This window comes from Papilio machaon, chromosome 6 (assembly GCF_912999745.1).
Source record: "Papilio machaon chromosome 6, ilPapMach1.1, whole genome shotgun sequence".
NCBI classification, from domain to species: Eukaryota; Metazoa; Arthropoda; class Insecta; order Lepidoptera; family Papilionidae; genus Papilio; species Papilio machaon.
In genome coordinates, this window is record NC_059991.1 from 6,939,934 (window position 1) to 6,962,936 (window position 23,003).

Here is a 23,003-nt window from a genome sequence, read left to right on the forward strand (position 1 = left end):
AAAGATAAAATGTTCTGCAAGGGCATCGCCAAGGGGCGGCGGAGAGGGGCAAGGGGTGGGGCCCTAGAGAATCGAAAAAATCTAAATTAAATACATAAACTACTTCAAAATATAAAATGCTTACAATCAACATACATAAACAAGTCTATTTCGTCAGTTTTTCATTAAAAAATTAGATCAATTAATACCTTTGGCAAAAAGAATTTTTACTTCTAGCCATTCTCTTAGAGCTTAAATCAGTAACGTCTTTAGCTGTATTTGAGCTCTTGGCGAGTTTTATACGACACCCCCTTTGTTATCATGCCTTTGGAGAGGTTAACAGGGTTATAAGAGACCATATAATTTGCAGACCTGTGGTGCCTCTTTCTGTCCAGCTCTGGAGTCGCCCAACCTTAGATCAAACGTTGGCGATGCCCTTGTTGTGTTGTTTATTTTGATATTTAATAGTAGCTAACAATAAGTTTTGATTATTACTATGAATACACACAATTATAATTACTTAATTAAATATTACATGTTTGGTTAATTGAGCAGTTTTTTTTATCGAGTTACATTTATTGCAATTTAATGTGTAAATGTTCATTTTCATACTAAATATTCTAATGTCACACGATCACTTACACACAGCACATACACAGAAATATACGAATAGGTACCGCTTACTGCCTAAATATCACTTTAAAACTACAATACATACGAATAGTTGTAAAATACGTATAGAAATGTTGATGGCGTCTTTTCAAATATCTTGGCGGTTCAAGGTCATCCGCATCCGCGCGTTGTGTCACTTGTACGCTACGTTGCGTCCTACAAAATGACTCGTACGATGTTCAGAACCACCAAGGTATGTGACAACCTCTATAACACAAATTATAGTCATACGTCCGTTTGCGCAAAACTGCGGAATACTAAGAAGCGGTGCAAATAAAATCACAAACTATTGTGAGATGACTAGTAAAATCACAGTAAGGTAGGTATAATTATAACAAAAACAACAAATCTAACGATAAATATTTCTGTGCTCCAAAAACTAGATCGCAGTGCTTAAACAATAATTATAATTTCACTTTATGTAAGTTTAATTAATATAGTGATATTTTCCGGGAAAAGATCTCAGTCACGTTTGAGGCCATTGCCGTTTTGTGCGGTTGCGGCATTTTCTTGGGCTTCACGTCGACTGGTCTGATACCTGAAACAGATATTTTACATCAAAATACATAGACTAAATCTCAAGGACGTAGGGACAATTTTCAAATATCTTCTGGTTCCTAAAATAATAGAAAATTGGATAAAACGTCAAATTTTAGCGCGCATTGCGCTTACATTGATTGCTTAATACTAACACCATAAATAAAGGCAGTAAGAAATCTAACTGCAAACAGCGCAGCTAAAGATTAAATAAACAGGGCATAATACAGTTAATAAATGTGAATATAGCGCAGAGCGATCAACCAAAATACGAATTTGCACGACAACGAACTTGATTTCTGGCGACCGGCCAGCGATAGCGACGCTCCGACTCGACCGTGGGATACATCTAGTTTCGTAAGTCATGTTTACATGCCGTAAAAATTGGTCAAGGTGCAAATAAACTAGTCAAGAAGACACTACCCTGATCATAGATAAACCAAAACGAATTTAAAGAATGGCAAATACGAAACCAATCTTTCCGTAGTGTTTTAAGCATTAAATTATAAGCGCTTCTAAATGGCTCATATTAAGTACAGTCAGTTTGGAATGTAAAATGGTTTTTTATTATGTTCACTTTAGCAGCGGCCATTTAATTAAGCATACTCAATAATTACCATAAATTCTACTGCCGTAACGTTAAAACATTTTGTTGTGTCCTTTTTACTTCAACTATTTTAAGAGGCTGACGAAATGTTTTTACACAAGTGGTTCGACAGTGAAAACAGTTATGAAGAACAAAAGATAAAAATTGATTTGAGCGATTGACGTCAATCTTCTCGCCGCGGGGGAGTGCGAATAGCGGCTGTTTATAAAACATCAAATGCAGCTTTTATGAATCTATTTTTGTTATATACTTATGATTTACTAGCTGTCGCCCGCGACTCCGTCCGCGGGGAATTAAAAAAAAACATAAGTAGTCTATGTGTTCTTCCATCTACATCTGTTCCAAATTTCATGAAGATCCGTTCAGCCGTTCTGGAGGTATCTTCAAACAATCATCCATCCATCTAAACATTCGCATTTATAATATTAGTAAGATATTCAAAGTTTCAAAACTATATTTACACAAAAACTTATGTCTGTGCCGATACAATCGTTGCCATACGAATTCACATAACGAGATTTAAGTTTGAGGAATACAATATTTTAATTGATCGCGCTAATCTTAGAAACCTTCAAATGGATTTTGAAATCTTTAATAGAAACTACAACTTTTTGTTAGACGTCGTAAAAAACCAAAAGCAAGGTCCGATGGTACGAAGCAAAAATTATTCACTGAGATCTTCTTCAATTTTAACAAAATGTCGTGGCTCTGTAATTTATTCTTCACTGCGTAGGAATTTCGCTGTGCGCCAATAAAGTATTTACGTGCCAAAACCACTGCGAGCGATAAGCTTTCAATTTATCAACCTCAATTTCCAATACAATCTTCAGCAGACATTTTATAATTTTTAAAATAGGTATAATTTAAAGTAAAATAGGGTCATCATCATCATCATCATCAGCTCACTATATGTCCCCACCGAGGGGCTCGGAGCCTACCCCAAGTTAGGGGTGACTAGGCCATAGTCAACCACGCTGGCCAAGTGCGGGTTGGTTGACTTCACACATATCATTGAATTTCTTCTCAGATATGTGCAGGTTGCATCACGATGTTTTCCTTCACCGTAAGAACGTCGGATAAATGTACATATGTTAATCGAAAATCGAAAAACACATTGGTACATGGCGGGATTCGAACCCAGGACCTGCAGATTGCAAGTCAAGTGCTGAAACCCCTGAGCCACCGACGCTCTTGGTAAATAGGGTCACGATAGTTAAAACTTTTCTTGTTTTGTCTTTATTTTGCTATGATATTACAGTGAAACCTGGTTAAGTGAGACATCAAGGGACCTGCAATGTCGTTTCACTTATAGAGGTATTCCACTTACCCAGTGTCTCAGATATACAGGTATAAATAAATATCTGTCTCATTTACAGAGGGTTCCATTAATAGAGGTGAGAATACAGGTTATTTCAGTTATACGAGATAACGATTGTAGCTTTCGTTTTGACATTTTTCAAATAAACATCTGTATGATAGTAAAGCGAAACTAAAACTGAAGGTAATTGAAGCTCAAAATTTGTACTTACGTACTTGGAATTACGTGTGGAATTTCTGGGTAGAATAAGAATGAGTAAACAAACAATGTTATCTCAGTTACAGAGGTTTATGCATATAAAATTTACTCGCTGTCTCAGTTATAGAGGTAACTATGATGATAAATCGAAAGAACAAATCCCAGATATAGAGGTTTACCTCGTCCCACTAACAGAGGTAATTCAGTGCCAAAGTGTTGGGACCTCAGCATGAGTTCCAGTTATGGAGGTTTCTCACTTATCCAGGTCCCACTTAACCAAGTTTCACTGTATTTTATTAACTTAATAGTAGTTAGTCTTTGCATTGAAACTCATTCTTTCTGTAAAGTAGAATTTACAATTTCCTTTAATATAACGTGCACAAATATGTTTACTGACCAAACGACAAGCCGACCACTGAGCATGAAGAAGAAGACGAGTGCGGGTGCGCAGCGGTCGAAGGGGTCTCCCACCATCACATGCGAGTAGGCGGCCAGCATCATGAGCAGCACTAGCCCGATGTTCGCAGCATTCTTTATTTTATCTGTAATCGATTACCGCTGAATCATAACACATTCAGAGTGGTTTTATGGTTACTTTAACAGCCCCTAAACAATTTACATTAACCCTGAGCAGTTAGTCTATTTTTTTTTAATGTAAGGTGCAAAACGAGTACCGAAGAGACCGTTAGCAATAGATATCCGCATTTGCAGAATTTTTGCCTACCATCAATAGACACAAAATGGAACGCACTAAATGAAGATATTTCCCCTTCACGTATACACTCACTGTCAGATTCAGCTCCCCTATGCACCTTTTCCGAAGAAAATAGTTAGTTTTTTTGCCTCTAGTTTATTGTAGGTATTAACAGTGACTAGATAATTAAATGTAGAATAGAAAACGTAATAATGTAAGTCTGTACAGAACATTTTTATAAGAACTTAGTTTCAAATTAAAACAAATATATTTTCTAGAATTTAGTACATGATGATAGGAACTTTCTATTGGCGATTTTTTCATCAGTTAATCTTTTTTTATTTTTTTCGTAATAAAAACTTTGACCAAAGAAATCAACTTAAAAATATTTTACTTATATTTTACTTTACAACGTAAAACAAACGGCAAATGTTTACATTTCTTTGATTGATCCAATAAATAAATAAATATCGTTACAATATAAGCAATAGCTAGCGGATGTACAACCCACGTATTACGTTACTCAATCTTTGCCGTGCTAAATAATTTACATCATTATTTTTAGTCACAAAATGTTCGTGGCTTGAGAGCTTTTCCGCATTTGTGACTACTATCCTACATCAATATGTATATCCGATAATACTCATTATTTAACTTTGTATATACACACCTATGAGCTATGAGAAATACGTCATACGTACTGAGTTAAAAAATTATTGTAAAACTGGCCCGTGACTGCGTCCGCGCAGATTTAAAAAAAACTTAATAAGTAACCTATTTGTTCTTCCAGACTATGTTCTACATCTATACCAATTTTTTCAAGGCGCAGACACTACAGCAGTTAAGAACTTTATAAATGAAGACAAATGTACCGTACAAAAAACACTAAATATTACATAGAACTAAGATGTCAGTGGAATTAGAGAAGTAGAGAAACAAATTGCTAGTTTACATAATATTTTGGGCGATGTATGTACTAACTGTAGAGCTTCATATAACAAAAGCTCCGCGCAAACAATAATACTGGCGGGAGTTGTAAACTTTTCCAGACAGTTTAACGACCACTTCAATGGTTTACAGCAAAACGTAACCATCAACATTAGACGTTAATAAACTAATGTTGGTCTTTAAAAATGTCAAGTAATAAATTAGTTGAATAACCCAGCGCCTGTGAGACAAAGCTACTGTGAATATTGTTTTACGTGTTTTTTTTACGTTTTCTTGCTTATAAGTCTATACGGAAGGTTAGGTTAGGTTAGGTAGTTACATGATGTAAAAACCTACCTGTAAGCGACGAGCCTACTATATATGATACTAGCTGTCGCCCGCTACTCCGTAGTAGAGTCAGTCAGTAAGTAGACAAGAGCAGGTGACAACTAATTTTGAGTTGTAGAAAATATTAATTACAAGTATTGTACTAACATATGCGTGGCACATTGTTATCCAGACGCACAGGTGGCATGTGCTTTAATGATATAGCCCATTTGAAATATTTGTACCTAACTAACACGTTTCAAATAACAAGCTCTATGAGATATAGATACGTGTTTAAATCCTATTTATTATTTATTTATTTACTAGCTGACTCCGACATCGCGCAGAATTACAAATAAAACTTAAGCCTTAATAAAAGTAGCCTATGTTTTGTTCCAGACTATGTTCTACATGTGTACCAAATTTTATCAAGATCCGTTGTGCCGTTCTGAAGATACCTTCTAACAAACACCCATACATCCATCCGTACATCCATCTAATCATTCACATTTATAATATTTGTAAGATAGATACATAGGTACATAGACCAACAGGATAATAGTATATTTTGTAATTAGATGACGTATAAGTGCATATAACAAGGAAATAGTCAGTCGAGTTTGTACTGCCGATACATCTGTACAGAACATAATCTCGTCCCTCTTACTCTCTCAGAAAAAACAGAGATGTACAGTAGTGGAAACTGAGTGTAGGTTTCTATGTGTTGTGTAGCAACATGTACTTACGACTAGGTATGAGGGCTAAACACAAGCCGAAGAGGATCTCAAGTCCACCGACCGTTCTTCTGTACCATTTTGACGGCAGCTTGAAGTCTAACATCTCACTTAATGGAAAGATTTTAGCGTATCTCACATATTCTTTTCTCTGAAACAATATTTTTTTTATTTATAAAGGAACAAATGAGAAACGGGTTGTTTAATTAAATAGCTTTAATAATACCTCTACCGAAAGATACAGATTACGGATTTGTGATTTATATATTTCGTAATTAAGTTTATGTATCTATAAGCTTATAAAATATATTGTATATTGTGTGTGTTTATAGTATTAAAAAATTCACGTTTCACGAATGATATCGTCATTGTGAGACATCTCCACGTTGGCATTAGGCGGCAAGCCAAATACTAAAATAGCTGAGCACATCGCTCCGCAACAAAATTCTTAATGCACTCGTCGACCTTTTCATTTTTTTAATGGAAAAACAATATATAGATATGCACTTACCAAATCTTTATGTAATTCTTTTGAAATAACCGGGGTCAGCTTTGTCGTACCAACGAAAATAAAGAAAACTCCTAACAGAATTGACAAACTTTTTAATACTATCGAGCCCATTTTTAATTTATATTATTGAATATATACTAGCACACAATTTCACACTTGCATTTGTATAAAAATATTTTCACAGTAGTACCACACATGTGACAACACATCAGACTTTAGATATCCTATTCTACCGTTCCGTTTTATTATATTTATATGCACTCAGTCATTTTTATCAAAAGAATTATTAAGTTTCGGTGAAATTACCAGGAAGCCGCAGGGTAACGCGATTCGCGCCGGCGCGAAAAAAATCCATAATCTGTATTTTTAATATCAGACACGTCCGTCCGTTTTCGTTGGTTTGACGTCTTGAAATTTGGCCACCTCTATCATTCGTATTCGAAGTAAGATTTTTAATGAAAAAGTATTTTTTTATGATTTAATTATTTCACCATAACTGCACCTATCCAGTTTAGAGTGAAATTTCGTTATCACTTTCTGATTTTCATGCCAACATGATGGCTACATTTTGGTAGCATATTTTCCGGATCCATTGGAATTAGACTCAATTCGGGAATGTAATGAATGAGATGAGCTTGAGATCCTATATTACAAAACATTATAAAAACTTCCACTTTCAAAATAGACCATCAGTTGTTTATTTTTTTCAATATCAAATTATAATTATTATTACTTTCCTCTTTTTAGCAATGCTTATTTCTGTACTTTTTAATGACATAAGGTCAATTTTATTTCTCTCATCATTCTAAGAATCAGCCCCAAAACCATATTTATTATTTTCTCTTGAACAACAGCGTCGTCAGCCGATGATCCATCAAGGGAGAGGTAGGATAAAAAAATTAACGTTTTTATTCATCCGCAATTTCAGATGCGTTGCCTAGCTCCACAGGTGGGCACAGTTAATCGAAAAGTTAACTTCGTTAATCGTTAATTCGTTAATTAAAAAATTAACTTCGTTAATCGTTAAAGCGTTAAATTCTCGAAATTTTAACGCAAGTTAAAGTTAATCGTTAACAGTTAACCATACCAAAATTATACATACTAATTTTACACTTATGTGGCGAAACTTGTTTAAAATAGTAATTTGACTACATATTCTATAACACATTAGTATTAGAGACAAGCATGAATGCATTATAGTATATTTCATTACGAGTGCGGAAAGCCTGTCATTGCAAAGAGTTCTGACAAATGTCTACAAGTTGACAGTTGGAACAAGTTGTAATGACAGTTTCTCACGTGTACTAAACAACTATTTTTGATACCGTTGCGAAAAATGAAGCAATTTAATAGAATAATAAAAACACAATAAACTCAACTAACCAAAATGTTTGGAAAATGGCGCCAACCGTAAAAGAATACAAACTGAGATTTTTTTTTCTTTTCTTCACCCATTCTGGGTAGGCAAAGGGAACTATGCCCAAACAACCAAGTCTTCAGTAGATTATTATTATTGATATGAAATGAAAATTAAATTTAATGAGATGAAATAAAATGAAACCTAACCTAATTCATTGAATCAAATCATTAAATTTGATATTGTAACAAATTAGGAGCTTCTTTTTAGAAATATTTGCATGAATCATAAAAACTTCAATGATTTTTTTTGTAAAAACTTCGTGGTTGGTTTTTCTTTATAGCAAACATTATTTTGACAGTTGTGAAAGAGAACGCACGAGTTTGAAAAAGCTAAAGAAAAAGCACGAGTAAAAAAAGTTTTTTAATACAGTTTCTCAAAAAGTGGCGTATTGCAGGGACGAAAAGCGTTCGGAATGTGGGCTATTACATACTCGTAATGAAATATACTATTTCGAACCTTCTTTTCATTTTGTCCTGTTGGTCCCGTCTTTCCCGGGACGCTCTGATACATCACACTTGCACGCGAACTTCACATGTATCAATTATCATCTCGTTCGTTCACCATTCGAGTAGCTGACAGTCGCCCAACATAGCTGAACTTACGAGCGTGGCGTGGTGCGTAATTTAAACAAAATGACAGCACGTCTCCAAGTTTCAAATTTCTCCAAATTTAACGATTAACGTACTTTTATTAACGGAAGTTGAGTTTAACGGAAGTTAACAAAAGCGTTAACACTTTTTGAAGTTAACTTAAAAGTTAATCCGTTAAGCAAAATGTTAACTTCGTTAATTAACGATTAACGGATTAACGAGTTAATGCCCAGCTCTGCCTAGCTCCAATGAACGGAGGAGAGGACGCACAGAAAGAGAATATTTCCCCTTTTGCAAAGATGTTGTTGTTGCTACCACTTCTAAATGTGTGTTGAATCCTTCCGAGCAGAATAAAAAAAAAATAGCTGTTCAAATATGTTCTGCATCTATGCCAAACAACGAAATCTATTAAGCCATTCTAAAAATATGTAATAACAAACATCCACCCATCAAAATTTTTGCATTTGTAATATTTGTAAAAAAAATTTAATCTCTAGAGGGTGGGGGCAGCTGTCCTCCTTGGTAACGCCATCCTCTTGCATGGAGACAAGCAATTGTTAGCAGTAAAGTTAAATAAACTTGCAAGAGGTGTGAGTTAATATTCTAAATCTAAAAGGCATTGTAACAGTAAAACCATTTATTTACTAATAACTTTTATATTCATATAAATTTTATAATTATATTACTATGTACATGTTGACTTCCTTAAAATTTTGTTATTTTTTTAGAATTACCAATACTTCAAATAATACTATGGTCTTAGAATAAAATAATGTTATCTAATAATAATCCCTCATTTTTGAAAAAACCTTTGTATTCCTCCATAAAATCAGAACAACCACATAATAACACTTGATCATTGGATGTAAAAGGCTTCAAATTTACCAAATCGTCACATTTTAATTTGCCATAAACTATGGGTTCTTGATATTTAGTATTTTTGTGGTCAGAAGAAGAACTAAGAAAAACTTTATATGTAAAGTTCCAAAAAGATTTAAAGTTATACAACTCATTCCTAAACAATATCACATCTATAGAAGGACAACAATAAGCAAGGAACATCTTAGTCATATCATCTTCATCACTCAATATGCTGTCTATTATTGAAATAAATGGCGCTATTCCTGTACCCTGAGCTAACATAATTATTCTGTTATATTTGGTAGGCATTTTTTCATATGAGCCGTATGGCCCACGCCATAATGTTTCATCTCCCTTTTGCAAGTTGAAAAGATATGTTGAAACTATTCCAGAATTATATTGTTTTAAAATTATAGAAAAATCGAAATCATCTTGACAACTTTCTTTTAATTTTATAGGTGTGTAAGCACGTGTGCACACTGTATTATCAGAGCAATATTTAATCAAAAAATGATCACCAGGGTTCCATTGTACTGGTTGTTTATTTTTTTCCTGCCGTAACCTTTTAAATGTTATTAGCTTATGAGAATCGCATATGAAATAAATATTATGAACAAAAAATGTAGTATATTCTAATTGTAGTATTCCATTCTCAGTTGTTACAGGCAATTCATTTTGTGTTAAAAAGATTTGATATTTTCGTAATTGCTTTTCATAAACATCAAAAATACAAGGATTGCAACCACTATTACAACAATCTTCTTTGCTTGGCTCCACGGGCTGCTTCATTGTTTATTCTTTTTACTTCTATTACAATGAAGTAAATGTAAGTTAAGTAAAACCTGCTAAATCCTAAAATCAAACATAAATCAATAAAATTTTGGTTTATTAGACATTTTATAACAATGACAGATGACAGCTGACAGTTGACAGTAGATAAAACAATATTATCAATTTTCTTGCTACACAACTGCCGAAATCCTAAACATTAACGGTCTTATTCATAAAAAGTTATAGAACGCCTAAAGTGTTCTATAAGCTTGCTATAAGAAGATTGGTAAAAAATTGTATTCATAACAGCATTATAACGACAAAGAGTTCTATAAACCTATCATAAAGTTATGGAGGCCAGGACCCTACTATAACAGTACTATAAGAATAAAATACAAGATGGACGAACTCGTAACAGCTGATTGACACACCAATTGTTTGTCAATGTTATTTTGTAATCAAATAATTTTTGCTGATTTTATAAAATAATGCAAGCTATAAACAGCATTGAAGTGATTGAACAACTAGAAAATAGTACGCGTCGAAGAAAAGTATACAGAACAAGGAGTGATCCGTTTTCTTTGGACGACTTAGACTTTCGGAAGCGTAATATAATGTAAGCGAAAATATAATGTAGCACATATTGCTACAAGAAATACTGTAGAACGTTGCTTTGGAGTATGGAAGCAACGCTTTCAATGCCTTCTATTTGGCATGACCTGCAACTTACCAAATGTGAAGACCACAATAGTTGCTTTAGCTGTACTTCACAACATTGCAGTTGACCAGAGATATGCAGGTAGAGAGCAGCATGGAAAATAACAGTGAAAGTGAAGTGTCTGGAGAAGTTCCTAGGGGTAGCATTAATGCTAATGCTGTTTTACAAACTTTTATTATGATACATTTTAATGAGTAGTAGTATCTGTACAGCTATTTAAAAAAAAATTTTAAGCAAAAATTATTGTGTAGACAAATAAACTTATAATTAATCTATTTTTTGAATATAAAGCTAATGTGCTCTTTTTTATTTTAAAGTAACCAACTTTTCTTTTTTTTAATTATCTATATTAGGCTGATACTAGTTGTATTTTATTTTTGTTTGTTTGTATTATTAAATTCTTAATGTTGTAAACCAGCAGATGGGCACCTCTGAACGGGCGCATGGCCCACCGGGACAGGCTGAAAACCAGCTCCACTAGGCTATGCCTTGTGGTACACGCTGAGCCTGCTGCCCACTGTTGTCATATTTTTTTTTCTGTTATTAATGCCTGAAATATTGTATTCCTTATGATGACAATAAAGAAGTTTATTTATTTCGTAAATACATAATAAAAAACGCTGTACAATTCAATCAATTTTTTTTTACAATAATCCAGTTTACATTTTAACACTTCTTTTAAGAAGTAAAATAAATTTTTTGACTTTTGCCTTTCATTGGCCATCTGCATCTTGTGGAGTTCCTTTCTGCAAGCAATTTCTGTTTCAGATATTTGCAGTGCTGCACTGCCATTGTAGATCTAGATTGAAAATAAGATATTATTATGTTTTAATTACATCCAAATAACAATTTGTGCATCATAAACAATTGATAGTAGTTTCATCAACATCAGTATAATAAATTAACTTTGATTAGATTGTACTTTTTTACTAATTGATTGTTGAGATTACATATCTCTCTCTACACTGAACCTTATTTGAAGTACCAAAAACACATATAAATATTTGTTACTATAGGTATGTATCATGATAAAAAATAAAAATTAGATAAGCATGCGTTAGTTTAGGAAGTCTAAGAATGTTTCCTTACCTTTGTCCAATTTTAGGTGTATCACTACTAACTTTATCTTCCTCCAACCAGTTTTCACTTCTCTGCCTTTTAACAGCCGAGATCGATTTCAATGCCATTTTCTAATAGGTAACGCAGGGTTGTGCAGAGTGTGGTTCCGCTTGCTCTCGTTAATGGAATAATTTATTGCGAACAGTAACATATTTTTATACTTAAGCATATTTTTATAACTTGTGGCGGGGCAGGAGTGTGGAATGTGGATACAAAAAATGTTTCAGATGGTTTGCACGGGAAAAGGTCGAGGGGTACTTAACTATTTTAAAATACTCGTTCGATGGCACTTGACTAATGGAATGTGTAGCTATAGTAGGTAAAAAAACTATTTTACTACGAAAAATAAATACAAATACGACTTGAAAACACTTCAGAATTGACGTTCCGTAGGTATAGGTACCTAGCGTAGACAGCAAAATATGGTTTTAAGCCGTCATATTGTCTATGAACAGACGTAATTGCAACAATCTGTACATATTATCTATGGTCGATTCAATATGTTCGTCAAACTTGTTTGCCAACTTCGTAGTAATGGCAACATTTTTGCTTATAGACGATTGTTAGTTATAGAAGGTTTATAGAACTGTTATGAATAAGCAATTTTATCGAACGTTATATAAGCCTATCGAGCATTTTAACTAATGAACGTTATAAACGTTTCATAAGCTTTTTTTATGAATAAGACCGTAAATATATAAAACTCATAATTACCACAAAAACTAATGTCAATAAGCCAGGCATCAAAAATGTAATTTGTGTCTTGTAGTCATGCTTCTCCCCACCGACGACTTCGAGCCCTACCCAAATTGCGGGTTGGTTAACTTCACACATATCTTTAAATTTCTTCGTCGATATTTTTCTTCATGAATAAATGTACATATAAAATTTCAAAAATCGAAAAACAGATTGGCGAGGTTTGAACCTGGACACGTATAAATTTTGATCCGATATGGTCAAGAGCTAAACAACTGCGCCAATGACGCTCTTTACCAGTTGCTCTTTACGATTTAATTGCAATAATTATTGATATAATATTTAAACAATATGACATTTAATTTGATTATAAATTATTCTTGTTATTATTTATTATTAACCTATATTTTTTACCTGGATCGTAGGGATCGCAATTTAGAGTTTTAGAATAAGATCGAGCTGTGATGATACTGAATTAGAAGAAGGAGCCAATGACAAACCCTTCATTTTAGGAATTCTTTGCGCGTAGTTCGATTATGTGCAAAGTTTATGTTAAACACCAATATTTTTGGGGATCTTAAAGTCATTTTTTAACACCAAATTTTTTTAACATTAAATTAGTAACATATTGAAAGACATAATATTTTAACGGACATACTATAACTTAACTAATTTTTAAATCGAGATAGCTTGCAATGAAAGAAATAATAATAACACTAGTAAATAAAAATACTTTAATTTCTACCTGGAAATTAAAAAAAAACTGCAAATGATGATATTATTTTTACCTGAAATTTACCTGAAACAACATTTTAAACCTAAGACAATAGCGCCCTCTAAACTGACGCTTGCTAAACGCCGGTTAACGCTCGTTCACAATCATCATAGCCCGCCATAATATTCTTGTAGAGAGCAATTGGAATTTGGCTTGCCTGTAAACAATTCTGTAAGTATAGTGATTTGACTTATATTTTCTTTTTTTTAGCATATTTCATTTGCTTTTTTATAAATCATAAAATTTTTCTGCACATACGTTAGCGTATACGTATAAAAATGTTAATAATTACCTAATGGCAGACTCCATTATATTGGCTTTGTACTTGTCGATACACTTGTAGATCTATTTTAGTTTTAATTGAAATAAGGTGCTTTTTGTGTTTATTACACGGGTTTCTTTTAAAAAAATATTAAATCACGCTTCTTTCAGAGAATTAATAATTTTGTTCATAAAAAATACTAGATATATTTATTCCAAGCCAAGCGTCCTGTTTGAGGCTTAATTGACTTAGCTTCGTTTGTTTTCTTTGTTTATTTTAAATATTTGTTGTTGCTGTTATATTTCTGCTAACATAAGTCTTTTTATTATATTCAAATTGTTAAATATATGCAATAACAAATAAAACTTCGTTTTTGTGATTGGATACCCAACAATGAAAGCCCGAATGCCATGAAATGTGTTATAACACTTATTACGTTTTTTCAGAACTTTCAGTTTATAAATCCGTTAACCATAATGTCTGATGATGGGTCAACGGTTGTTGAAAAGAAAGGGCGCGGCAGACCAAAAGCTAATGGAACTCAAGCTGTAAGTGTAGTAAAAGAAATCTCATTAGAAATGGTTTCAATAATTAATAACACTTGTAATTTTTAGGAATCCAAAGGTGATACTAAAAAGAGAGGCCGACCCGCAGCACCAGCAGCTAAGACGAAGGAATCAAAAAATTCATCTGATGATGAGCAGGCGCCTGCAGTAAAGAGAGGAAGAGGGAGACCTAAGGGATCTAAAAAGAGTGCTCCGGCTTCAAAGGCTAAAGTAAGATATATCAGTGATGATGTCTTTTAAACATTACAACAAAGTTACAATTATTAATGGTCTCCGATGTTTTAGGGTGGTTCGGGAGAGGCACGAGGTAGGGGTAGGCCACGTAAAGAAGCACCTCCACCCAAAAAAGATGCAGCTTCTACTGAGGAAGAACAAGACGAAGATGAAGAAGATGAGGGATCTGACCAATAAACATGTCTTGTCTGATAACTATCGATCTTAGCGTAATTTGTTTGTCATGATAACTGAACATGACTGCTACCACAAAAACAATTTAATAAAAATATTTACATTAACGCATACAGTTGTAGAGCGTCTGATAGCAGCATTGGGGGTTATCTTGACATTACAAAAGTCTCAATTGAGATTGTGCTCCCAAAATTTAATCAAGTGGAACTATTGAATATTTTGAAATGTAAGATAATTAGCTGCTTTAAGAATGACTCCTTTTTTGTGATTTATTGCATTTACTTTTATACCAGAAAAATAAGTCTCACGTAATTAAATTTTGGGTTGACTTAGCTCTCCCTAGAAACGTACAAGTTTAAGATATAATTTTTAAGATCATTTTGTAGATTCTATTCTAATAGGTATTTTGTAATCTCTTGATTTATATTATAAGAAATTTAATAATACAGTTTTGTGGACTTATCCATGTGACATGAACATCAAGTATTATTTTCTATAATAAATATTTTCATTTCCATTTAGTTATTTCATTCCCTTTTATATCGTAAAACACTTAAAAGTATATTCTGTCACCGACTTGTGCCATTTGAATAACTTGTATTTGAGGCAGACTGAGTGTTTTTTTGTATTACTATTATTATTGTGTGTATGTGTGTGAATGTTACATTTTAGAATTAAATATATAATAAATCTATACCGAAATAAATGTTTTTACTTCGTAACACCTTTTACTTTGCAATTTAGATGTGCGTGGCAAAGTTGTTTTGTCTGAAAATAATTTTCCTAGGTCATTAAATGCTCAAGATAGAAACTTTAGCCATTAACTTCAAGAAAGTCATAAGTTAAACATGCATATTAAAGATCTTACTTAGTTTTGTTAATTTCATGATTGTTTTAATCAATTGACTACATATATTGTTAGTTTAATATTTTCAGTTTGAATTTTTGGAGGTATTGATAAAATTAAGTTAAGAAATAGTAATTTCTTACTACATGAATGAAAATAATGTTTCCCCAATCATAACTCTAATGGATTCAAGACATAATTTAAATGTAAAATACTAGGAATAACAATCTTCAAACATTATGTCAAATACGGATAGTGATTGGGAACAGGAACACACGTTATTATCTTAAAAATTTTAGAATTATTTAATCTTTTTGTTTTAATAATTTGGCACAATTATAATATATTATTTCATTGCACTAAAATATTGAAGAAGTGAAATGTTGACAAAAATTTTTACGTGGCTGTATGTTATCAATGCTTTGGCTTTTGACAAGTTGTAGAAAAAAAGTGTCTACTCGTTTTCCGTTGTGCAAGTCAAGTTTTGATTACTGACTTGCGTCAGGCGTGTTGCTTTTTCGTTAGCGTTATTTCGTCGAAGAATAATTAGTGATTATACATTTAACTTTAAAGAAATAGCAATGTTAGTTATGGTTTTATTTTGTGAATTTGATAAAAGATAAAGGACAACGCTTGTGAACTGTTGTGTTTCGATTTTGTCATTTGCGTGGCTTACAAAAGTTTTCAAGTTGGTCAATTAAGAAGTTTTACAAGTGCTTGTTTACTGTTTTTGTGTTCAAAAAGTCGTTGGCTGTTTTTAACTATATTGTTTTAACTCTAAGGTTAGTCACTAGGACATATTTATTTCTTATTTACTTTACGATTTCAATAAACTTGTTTTTAGAAAATTCCGTACGTGACACAAGCAGGTAATGTAATATTGCGAACGAATTTATAACAGTCCCTATAATTCAGAACTTGTAGCTAACTTTATTGAAATTAGAAAATTATGTCACTATAACTCGCAATTACCGCGATAGATGATTTTATTAAATAATTTTCATAACATTGAGAGCTTAAAACATAAAAAAAAGTTCACTTTACTTTTAACTAATCTATTTAAAGTTTTAAAAAAATATTACACTGATCTTGACAATTTATTACTAGTATGTTGTATTAAAAAATGTTTTGTTGTATTAAAATTGTGCAGAATACGCATCTTAGTTTTGAAAAGTTTTATAATGATGAGTCGCAAGCAGGTAAACAATAATATTTAACATTTGTATATGATATTTCATCTTTATATAATTTAATATCACAACAATCAATGTCAAACAATCATTATCACAATAATTTAATATACAATAGATATTAATTACTGCTAAAGGAGCTTAAACTTTTCTGCAATGAGAGATGCGGGAGTACCGCATAATCCACTATTGCCTCTGGAAGGGTTTACATAGACATTCCTCACATAAAAACCTTCTTATTATCTTGTCAACAATAGGTTACATTTAATTATAGGTTGTAATGAAGTGAATTATAAGTTGATTTCTGACTCATAGTCAGACATTAATAAATAAAATGACTTTGTTTGTGATTATTAAATCACTAGCAGCTTGCATTTGTATGGATGGATTTTATTGGATTTTATGATTGATTTTTATTTCAAAAATTTATAACAATGCTTATTAATAAAGTTTACTTTAAGTTACTCAGGAAAGTTCATTCATTATATAACATACATATATATAACATACATGTATATAAATATGTGTATGCTTGTAATGCCTTTACTCTGTGCAATATTATTTAATTATAAATAAACTTCTTTCCTTAATTCTAAATAAGTTTGTTCAAAAATGTCTATTTTTTGTCTATTGTCTGGTTTTTCCATGTTACATTATATTATGAAAGTTTAGTAAGTGAAATATTATTTACATCTATGGTAACCAGTTTGTTATTTATACTACTTTTTTCTTTTTAAATGAGTACTGTTTTAAGTGAAGGTTTTTTTATGGGAAATATAGTAAAATATAACTGTACCAAGGTAAATTGTATTTGAACACACTGTTTTCTAATTTACTGGATTAGGTGTTACAAAAAGTTATATGTCACCATCCCATTATATGTCCATACCGAGAGGCTCAAAGCCTACCCATTTTAGGGGTGACTAGGCTATAGTCAACCAAATTGACTTAATGCGGGTTGGTTCACATCATACTTATTTTTGAATTCCTTCACTGATATGTGCTGGGTGCATCATAATGTTTTCTTTACTAATAAAAATGTCAGATAAACGTACATATGAAATTCGAACATGGAAAAGTTTTTATTTGGAAATTCAGAAATACTGTTATATGCATTAATTGAAAATAGGTATTTGAGATGTGTTATAATTTGCAACATGTAAAAAAAAACAGTGTCAAAGCATAATGCAAATCAATACATTTTTATAAATTAAAAGAAATTAAAATTTTTATTACAGACACACTTGTGTCCTCCATAGATTCATCATAATCTGAACAATGTTTTAGGAGTTTGATAAGGTTAAAATGAATCTCATCATACCTCAAAGCTATGCTAATAACTGGGGTTGTTCCATTACTGAGTAAAAAAATTTGTCATTTTGAAACATAAATATGTTTGTAGTTCATATATCAATAAGGGATTATTGTTTCGTTTGAGTGTATTGCGGCCCCTCAGCGGCCCCAGTCGTGACACGTGCCAGCACAGTATGGCACATTTGCCATACGCCGCCGTCAATCGATGAGTACAAGTGCTTATTGAATGACTATATGCCAACAACGCGGTTCGCATTCTAATAGCTTTTTTACAAAGTACATTCAGCGTGAATCATTGTGATTTACCATAAATCACCTTATTTGGCTTGTGATAGAGTCTACAATAGGTGACTAGGTAATGGTCACAATAGTTGTACGTTAGTGTATGTTGGCTTTGTTTGGACGTGATTATATTTATGAATCGTAAGGTATCATATGAAATATTATAAAAAAAATCTAAGAAATTTAATTCACTGTACGAAACTAAAGTGTTATGGTAATCCTCAATTCGACCTTATTCGTATTGTTTTAACGCTTCATAAAATATGAATTAAAAAACAAAGCAAACATATTTTAAAAGGTATCGATAGAATGACTCATGAAACCACTTTAAAAGTTCATGCGGCGCATACGCCGAATTCAATGATGATTTCTGATGTTCTTTTCAATTAAGAAATAATATAACGTGCTGACAAAATCACCATTGTTAAATACATATGTACCATGAACTATCCTCTTCAAATTAATGAAAATACGTTATTGTCATGGTAATCGGCATATAGATTCTTTGTCACACTCGTAGGATGTGTTATGTAAGAGGTACCAATTAATTTTATTAGCACGTTATGTTGCTGAAAATTGTTTATGTACTCAAAAGTTGCTTAAATCACACAGCAATATATAGGATTTAATAAGGTTGTGTATCAACAAATTCAATGATTCTGCTCCCACCACTCGGTCGTTGCCTTAGTGAGTCACGATTGCACGAGTGGCCGTCGCCATAGGTACAGTCATTATGACTTCGTAAACGTATAATTCTGATTTTTATTGCGATCCTTATTGATTGTCACTTAAACATTAAGGTTTTATAAATCGAAGCAATAGCTTCATTGAATATTTGGTGTTTTATTATACATAAAACACGATCAAGAGCTAATGGTAGATAATACGTTTCAAAAATTGCAATGGCATTATTTAGGAATTTTATCCTGAGTGAAAAAACAGTGCTGTCTTACGTCAGACATAAGATTTCTAGTTAGAGCAGTAATTCTAATAGACTATGGCTTCCTTTGAACAGGAGCGCTCTAGCTAGTATAATATGCACCCTTTCATCTAGTATAATTTGAAATAATGTTATACATGATACCTAATAACTATAGAGTTTAAAGATGTAATTTTTAGTTAACTTATCCACTCTTTAACGTTATTAGCGAAATCTAAGAAAGAAAGTTCTACATAAAACATTTCTTAATTATCCTATAACTGTATCAACATAGTATCTACGAGTGTTAGTTACATCACTGCCGTTCTCTTGGAACCTTTGGAACCTTAGTTGAAGTTACATTTTTCTGGTTTTTAACAAAATTACCTGTTAGAAAGAACAAAATAACTTGAACGTCATTGATACTCGTATATAAATAACCTTATCGATGTGTGGTAGCATTTCACCGAGGCCTCACCTTCACACGTCAATTGAATTATATGTCTTTATCGTGTGCCGACGTTTGTTTTCACTGATATTAATATCTAAACGAATACTTATCAATTTTTAATAAGTATAAATTGTTAAGGGCTATAATGCATTCGTATTTTGATGCGTGAATTGTAATGCGGACGAACTTATCACATATACTGAAATGCAGTTGCAGAAACGCCCCTTTTCCGTGTACATTCAGACAAAAAAGTATCGGGAATGGATTTTTTTTTTGTTCTTCATATTTTTTTGTTGTTAAATTGACTGTGTATTTCTATTTATCAAAAACACCTTCTTACGAGTGGTACACAACATTTTAAACCGATCGGGATGTGACGGAAGATTTGCATCGCCCTGGTAGGCCATTAACGTGTACAATTGAAGTTAACGTCGCGAAAGTAAAGGAAATAGTGTCTGAAAATCCCCATTCAAGTTTAAAAGAGATAGCTGAAACTTTTTCTTTGTGTTACGAGTCGATCTGTAGTTACCATTTTAAATAATGTTCGGTGTTGAGAATGTACCTTCGCACAAGTCCATCATTGTGAACGAACTTTTGATGAAACATTCAAAAAATACCATCGAGTTATCACCAGTTTTCATTCTTTAGAAGGCATAAAAGAAATTTCGCGGCGAGTATTGAACTCAAATGTGGAAAAAAGCATTTAAAATTTTTAAAGCCATAAAATAAATTTGAATGAACAACTCGTATCTTGTGTACTAAAGACCTTTTCCTGGTACTTTTTTGACAAAGTGGTAGGCCTACGGAACATACATTTTGTATATCTCATTACCTTGTCTCTACGAACGGAGTCATAGTTTTTTAGCAACATGTTCATTACTACACTAAATCATTCAATGTATTTTTTTTAAATTTTAGTTAAGTATATTATTCAAAGTCAATATCACATAACCACAGTTAAAAAATATACAATTCCATTATCGCCCCTACCATAAACAAGTAACCTCCTTCTTCACTTTCTCCGTCACTGTCTATTAGAGAAACTGCGTAATCATCTAAGTACCTTGTTATATAAGCATGTTTCCCCTTTATACTCGACCATTGCTGATGACTGTCAAATGGAGACACACTGTCATTGTAGTCATAATTTGTAATTATTACATTATTTTGTTACAGATAGCATGGCGTAGATACATCAGCTACACTTCTGCTGTCGAAACTGTTTCGGATTTTACATTTGAAGGTAATATTAACTATCTTGCTAATATTATAAATTCAAATGTTTAGATGGATGGATGTTTGTTAGAAGAGATCTCCGAAACGGCTTAACGAATCTCGATTAAATGTGGCATAGTCTGGAAGAATATGTAGTCTACTAACTAAGTTTTTTTTAATCCCGCGCGGACTGAGTCGCGGCTGACAGCTAGTAAATTATAAGTAAAAGAATTCCGCGTGTGGATTCAAACTGATATGCAAGCTACCATAACGCTTAGATAAAACCACTCCTAAAAACTTTTTAAAATATCTTGACACAATTTAAACGATTCGGCCCAGGTAAAACTAAAAAGTAATTTTGATTTCAATTGAAATCTTGATAGACCATAGTGCGAAAGCGATGTTAATAGGTAGCGGTTAGCGGATATTCAACTTCACTGGGTCACAGTTGGTCTACGTCCTGAATTTTTAAGCACACCATTAAGGTGACGGTGGCAGCTCGGCTTGTGTGCGCTTTTCTCTCGCTGATTGCGTCTTTATACTTTCCCATGGCGATTCACGCAGCTAGCACAGCGCTACTAACAACACAGCTGCCGGCGCTTGGTTGCTTCCAAGAAAGCACTCAAAGGAAACTAGCAACTTTATACACAATCCTTAAAGTTAGCGCCATCTGTATTTATGGATATTAGGTAAGCAAGGTTCTTTCCTGGTTTTTGTATTGAGAGATGTCAGTCGCTATTAGAAAATCTCTTTGAGAAAATGTACTTTAAATCCAAACCTCCCATTGACATATTTAACACAATTTTGATTACTCCAAATATTCTATCAGCATTAAAAAAACTCATTTTCTATTTGATGGTCTTCTTTTTTTACCTGTATTTATTCTTGATTTGTACAAATATATTTTAACTTAATTGACAATAAAAAGACTAGATTTAGTCTTCGATGAAGACTTTCACGTGACCACGATAATTACGACCAGTTTGTCGCTCGTTGCTCCATCAGAAGTAAATTGGATGTATCGATGCAATGAATGATATCCGCGCTGCTTCCATAATAACGATCGGAAAGTAGATTTATTGATCGCAAATGCCCGACAAAAATATACAGTGAAAATGTGGAACGGCTACTTTCGTTTCATTAATGCAGCGGTATGATTTTTGACTACGGACTACGCGATCTACATTTCTTATTTATAAAGCTTACGGTAGCTTGTGGTTTTTTTGCGGTAACGTCCTTCCGAGTAGACAGAGATAGGAATCGTTATCCTTCTTTCAGTCCTTTACAGCATAAACTACGAAAGTTTTGGAAAAATACAAAGTGCATATTAACATGATTTTGTCATAAATATCATCCGACATTAATACTCTACATGGACATGTATATGCTTATGGGTACTTATATCTAATGAGTTCTTCTAATGTCCAGTGTGCATAAGACAATTAGACGTTGTCATCGTGCGGTCGCCGCTCGGGCACAATGACCGTGGAGCTCAATGGAGGGGCTGCAGCGTGGCGCAGTATGCATCAGCACAGTCGATTGCTCCTAATTCAATTACTGCAAGTGGAACGCGTCTGGCACGCACCGACCGCCACACCCGCCCCGCTCGCACCTCGAACCCCTCTTGCTCTCTAAACTAACGCGATCATTTTACGTAACTATAACATAAATCTTTGCATATGGAAAACGCCGGAAAGGCGGGAGTATATCGCAGGAATGTTGTAATAAATCGGCCAGAACTTTTTATTTGACTTTCGTACAGCTACGCGATATTCGACTCTCCGCCAGTTGGTATGCAGCGCTTCGAGATGCGCTTGTTTAGGTTAAAGGTGCTTTAATCAGACATGTGATGCCTTTATTTATATTATAACGTCTTATACTAACGTTTCCTTACTAACAAAATGCTTTATTTGTATAAAATTTTCTAAAATGTACAAATTAATGGCTCTTTTAAAAGGTTGTTATCCTCTATTTATGCCAAATATATATTTATCATTAAGTCTTAACCTCAATGGACTTTAACCTCAGAAGACTAAAACGGACATTAACTCAAGACGATATTAAATAAATAAATTTTCGTTGTTCTTTCTATGAA

General features: G+C 33.0%; 4 protein-coding genes across 4 annotated transcripts in view; 2 read left to right on the plus strand and 2 right to left on the minus strand.

The window, feature by feature from the left end:
* Window positions 1–1,095: 1,095 nt before the first annotated feature.
* LOC106714810 (novel acetylcholine receptor chaperone) lies at window positions 1,096–6,867 on the minus strand. Its single transcript, XM_014507924.2, has 4 exons — window positions 6,505–6,867; window positions 6,006–6,144; window positions 3,709–3,853; window positions 1,096–1,189 (listed from the first exon to the last, which is right to left on the minus strand). Exons 1-4 carry the CDS (start codon window positions 6,613–6,615, stop codon window positions 1,114–1,116), a joined length of 471 nt encoding a protein of 156 aa, XP_014363410.2. The 5' UTR covers window positions 6,616–6,867; the 3' UTR covers window positions 1,096–1,113.
* Window positions 6,868–9,273: 2,406 nt separating this feature from the next.
* LOC106714923 (NADH-cytochrome b5 reductase-like) lies at window positions 9,274–10,251 on the minus strand. Its single transcript, XM_014508051.2, has one exon. The coding sequence runs from the start codon at window positions 10,162–10,164 to the stop codon at window positions 9,274–9,276; it is 891 nt and encodes a 296-aa protein (XP_014363537.2). The 5' UTR covers window positions 10,165–10,251.
* A 3,275-nt stretch (window positions 10,252–13,526) lies between these two features.
* Window positions 13,527–15,054, plus strand: LOC106714891 (high mobility group protein HMGI-C). The gene is made up of 4 exons (XM_014508014.2): window positions 13,527–13,625; window positions 14,163–14,264; window positions 14,331–14,492; window positions 14,568–15,054. The coding sequence occupies exons 2-4, from the start codon at window positions 14,193–14,195 to the stop codon at window positions 14,691–14,693; spliced, it is 360 nt and encodes a 119-aa protein (XP_014363500.1). The 5' UTR covers window positions 13,527–13,625; window positions 14,163–14,192; the 3' UTR covers window positions 14,694–15,054.
* A 979-nt stretch (window positions 15,055–16,033) lies between these two features.
* The window catches only part of LOC106714968, a 54,874-nt gene continuing 47,904 nt past the window's right edge, over window positions 16,034–23,003 (plus strand). The window contains exons 1-2 of the mRNA XM_045678428.1: window positions 16,034–16,319; window positions 20,870–20,936. The gene's annotated coding sequence lies outside the window, so the exon portion shown is untranslated. The remainder of the gene's footprint in view (window positions 16,320–20,869; window positions 20,937–23,003) is intronic.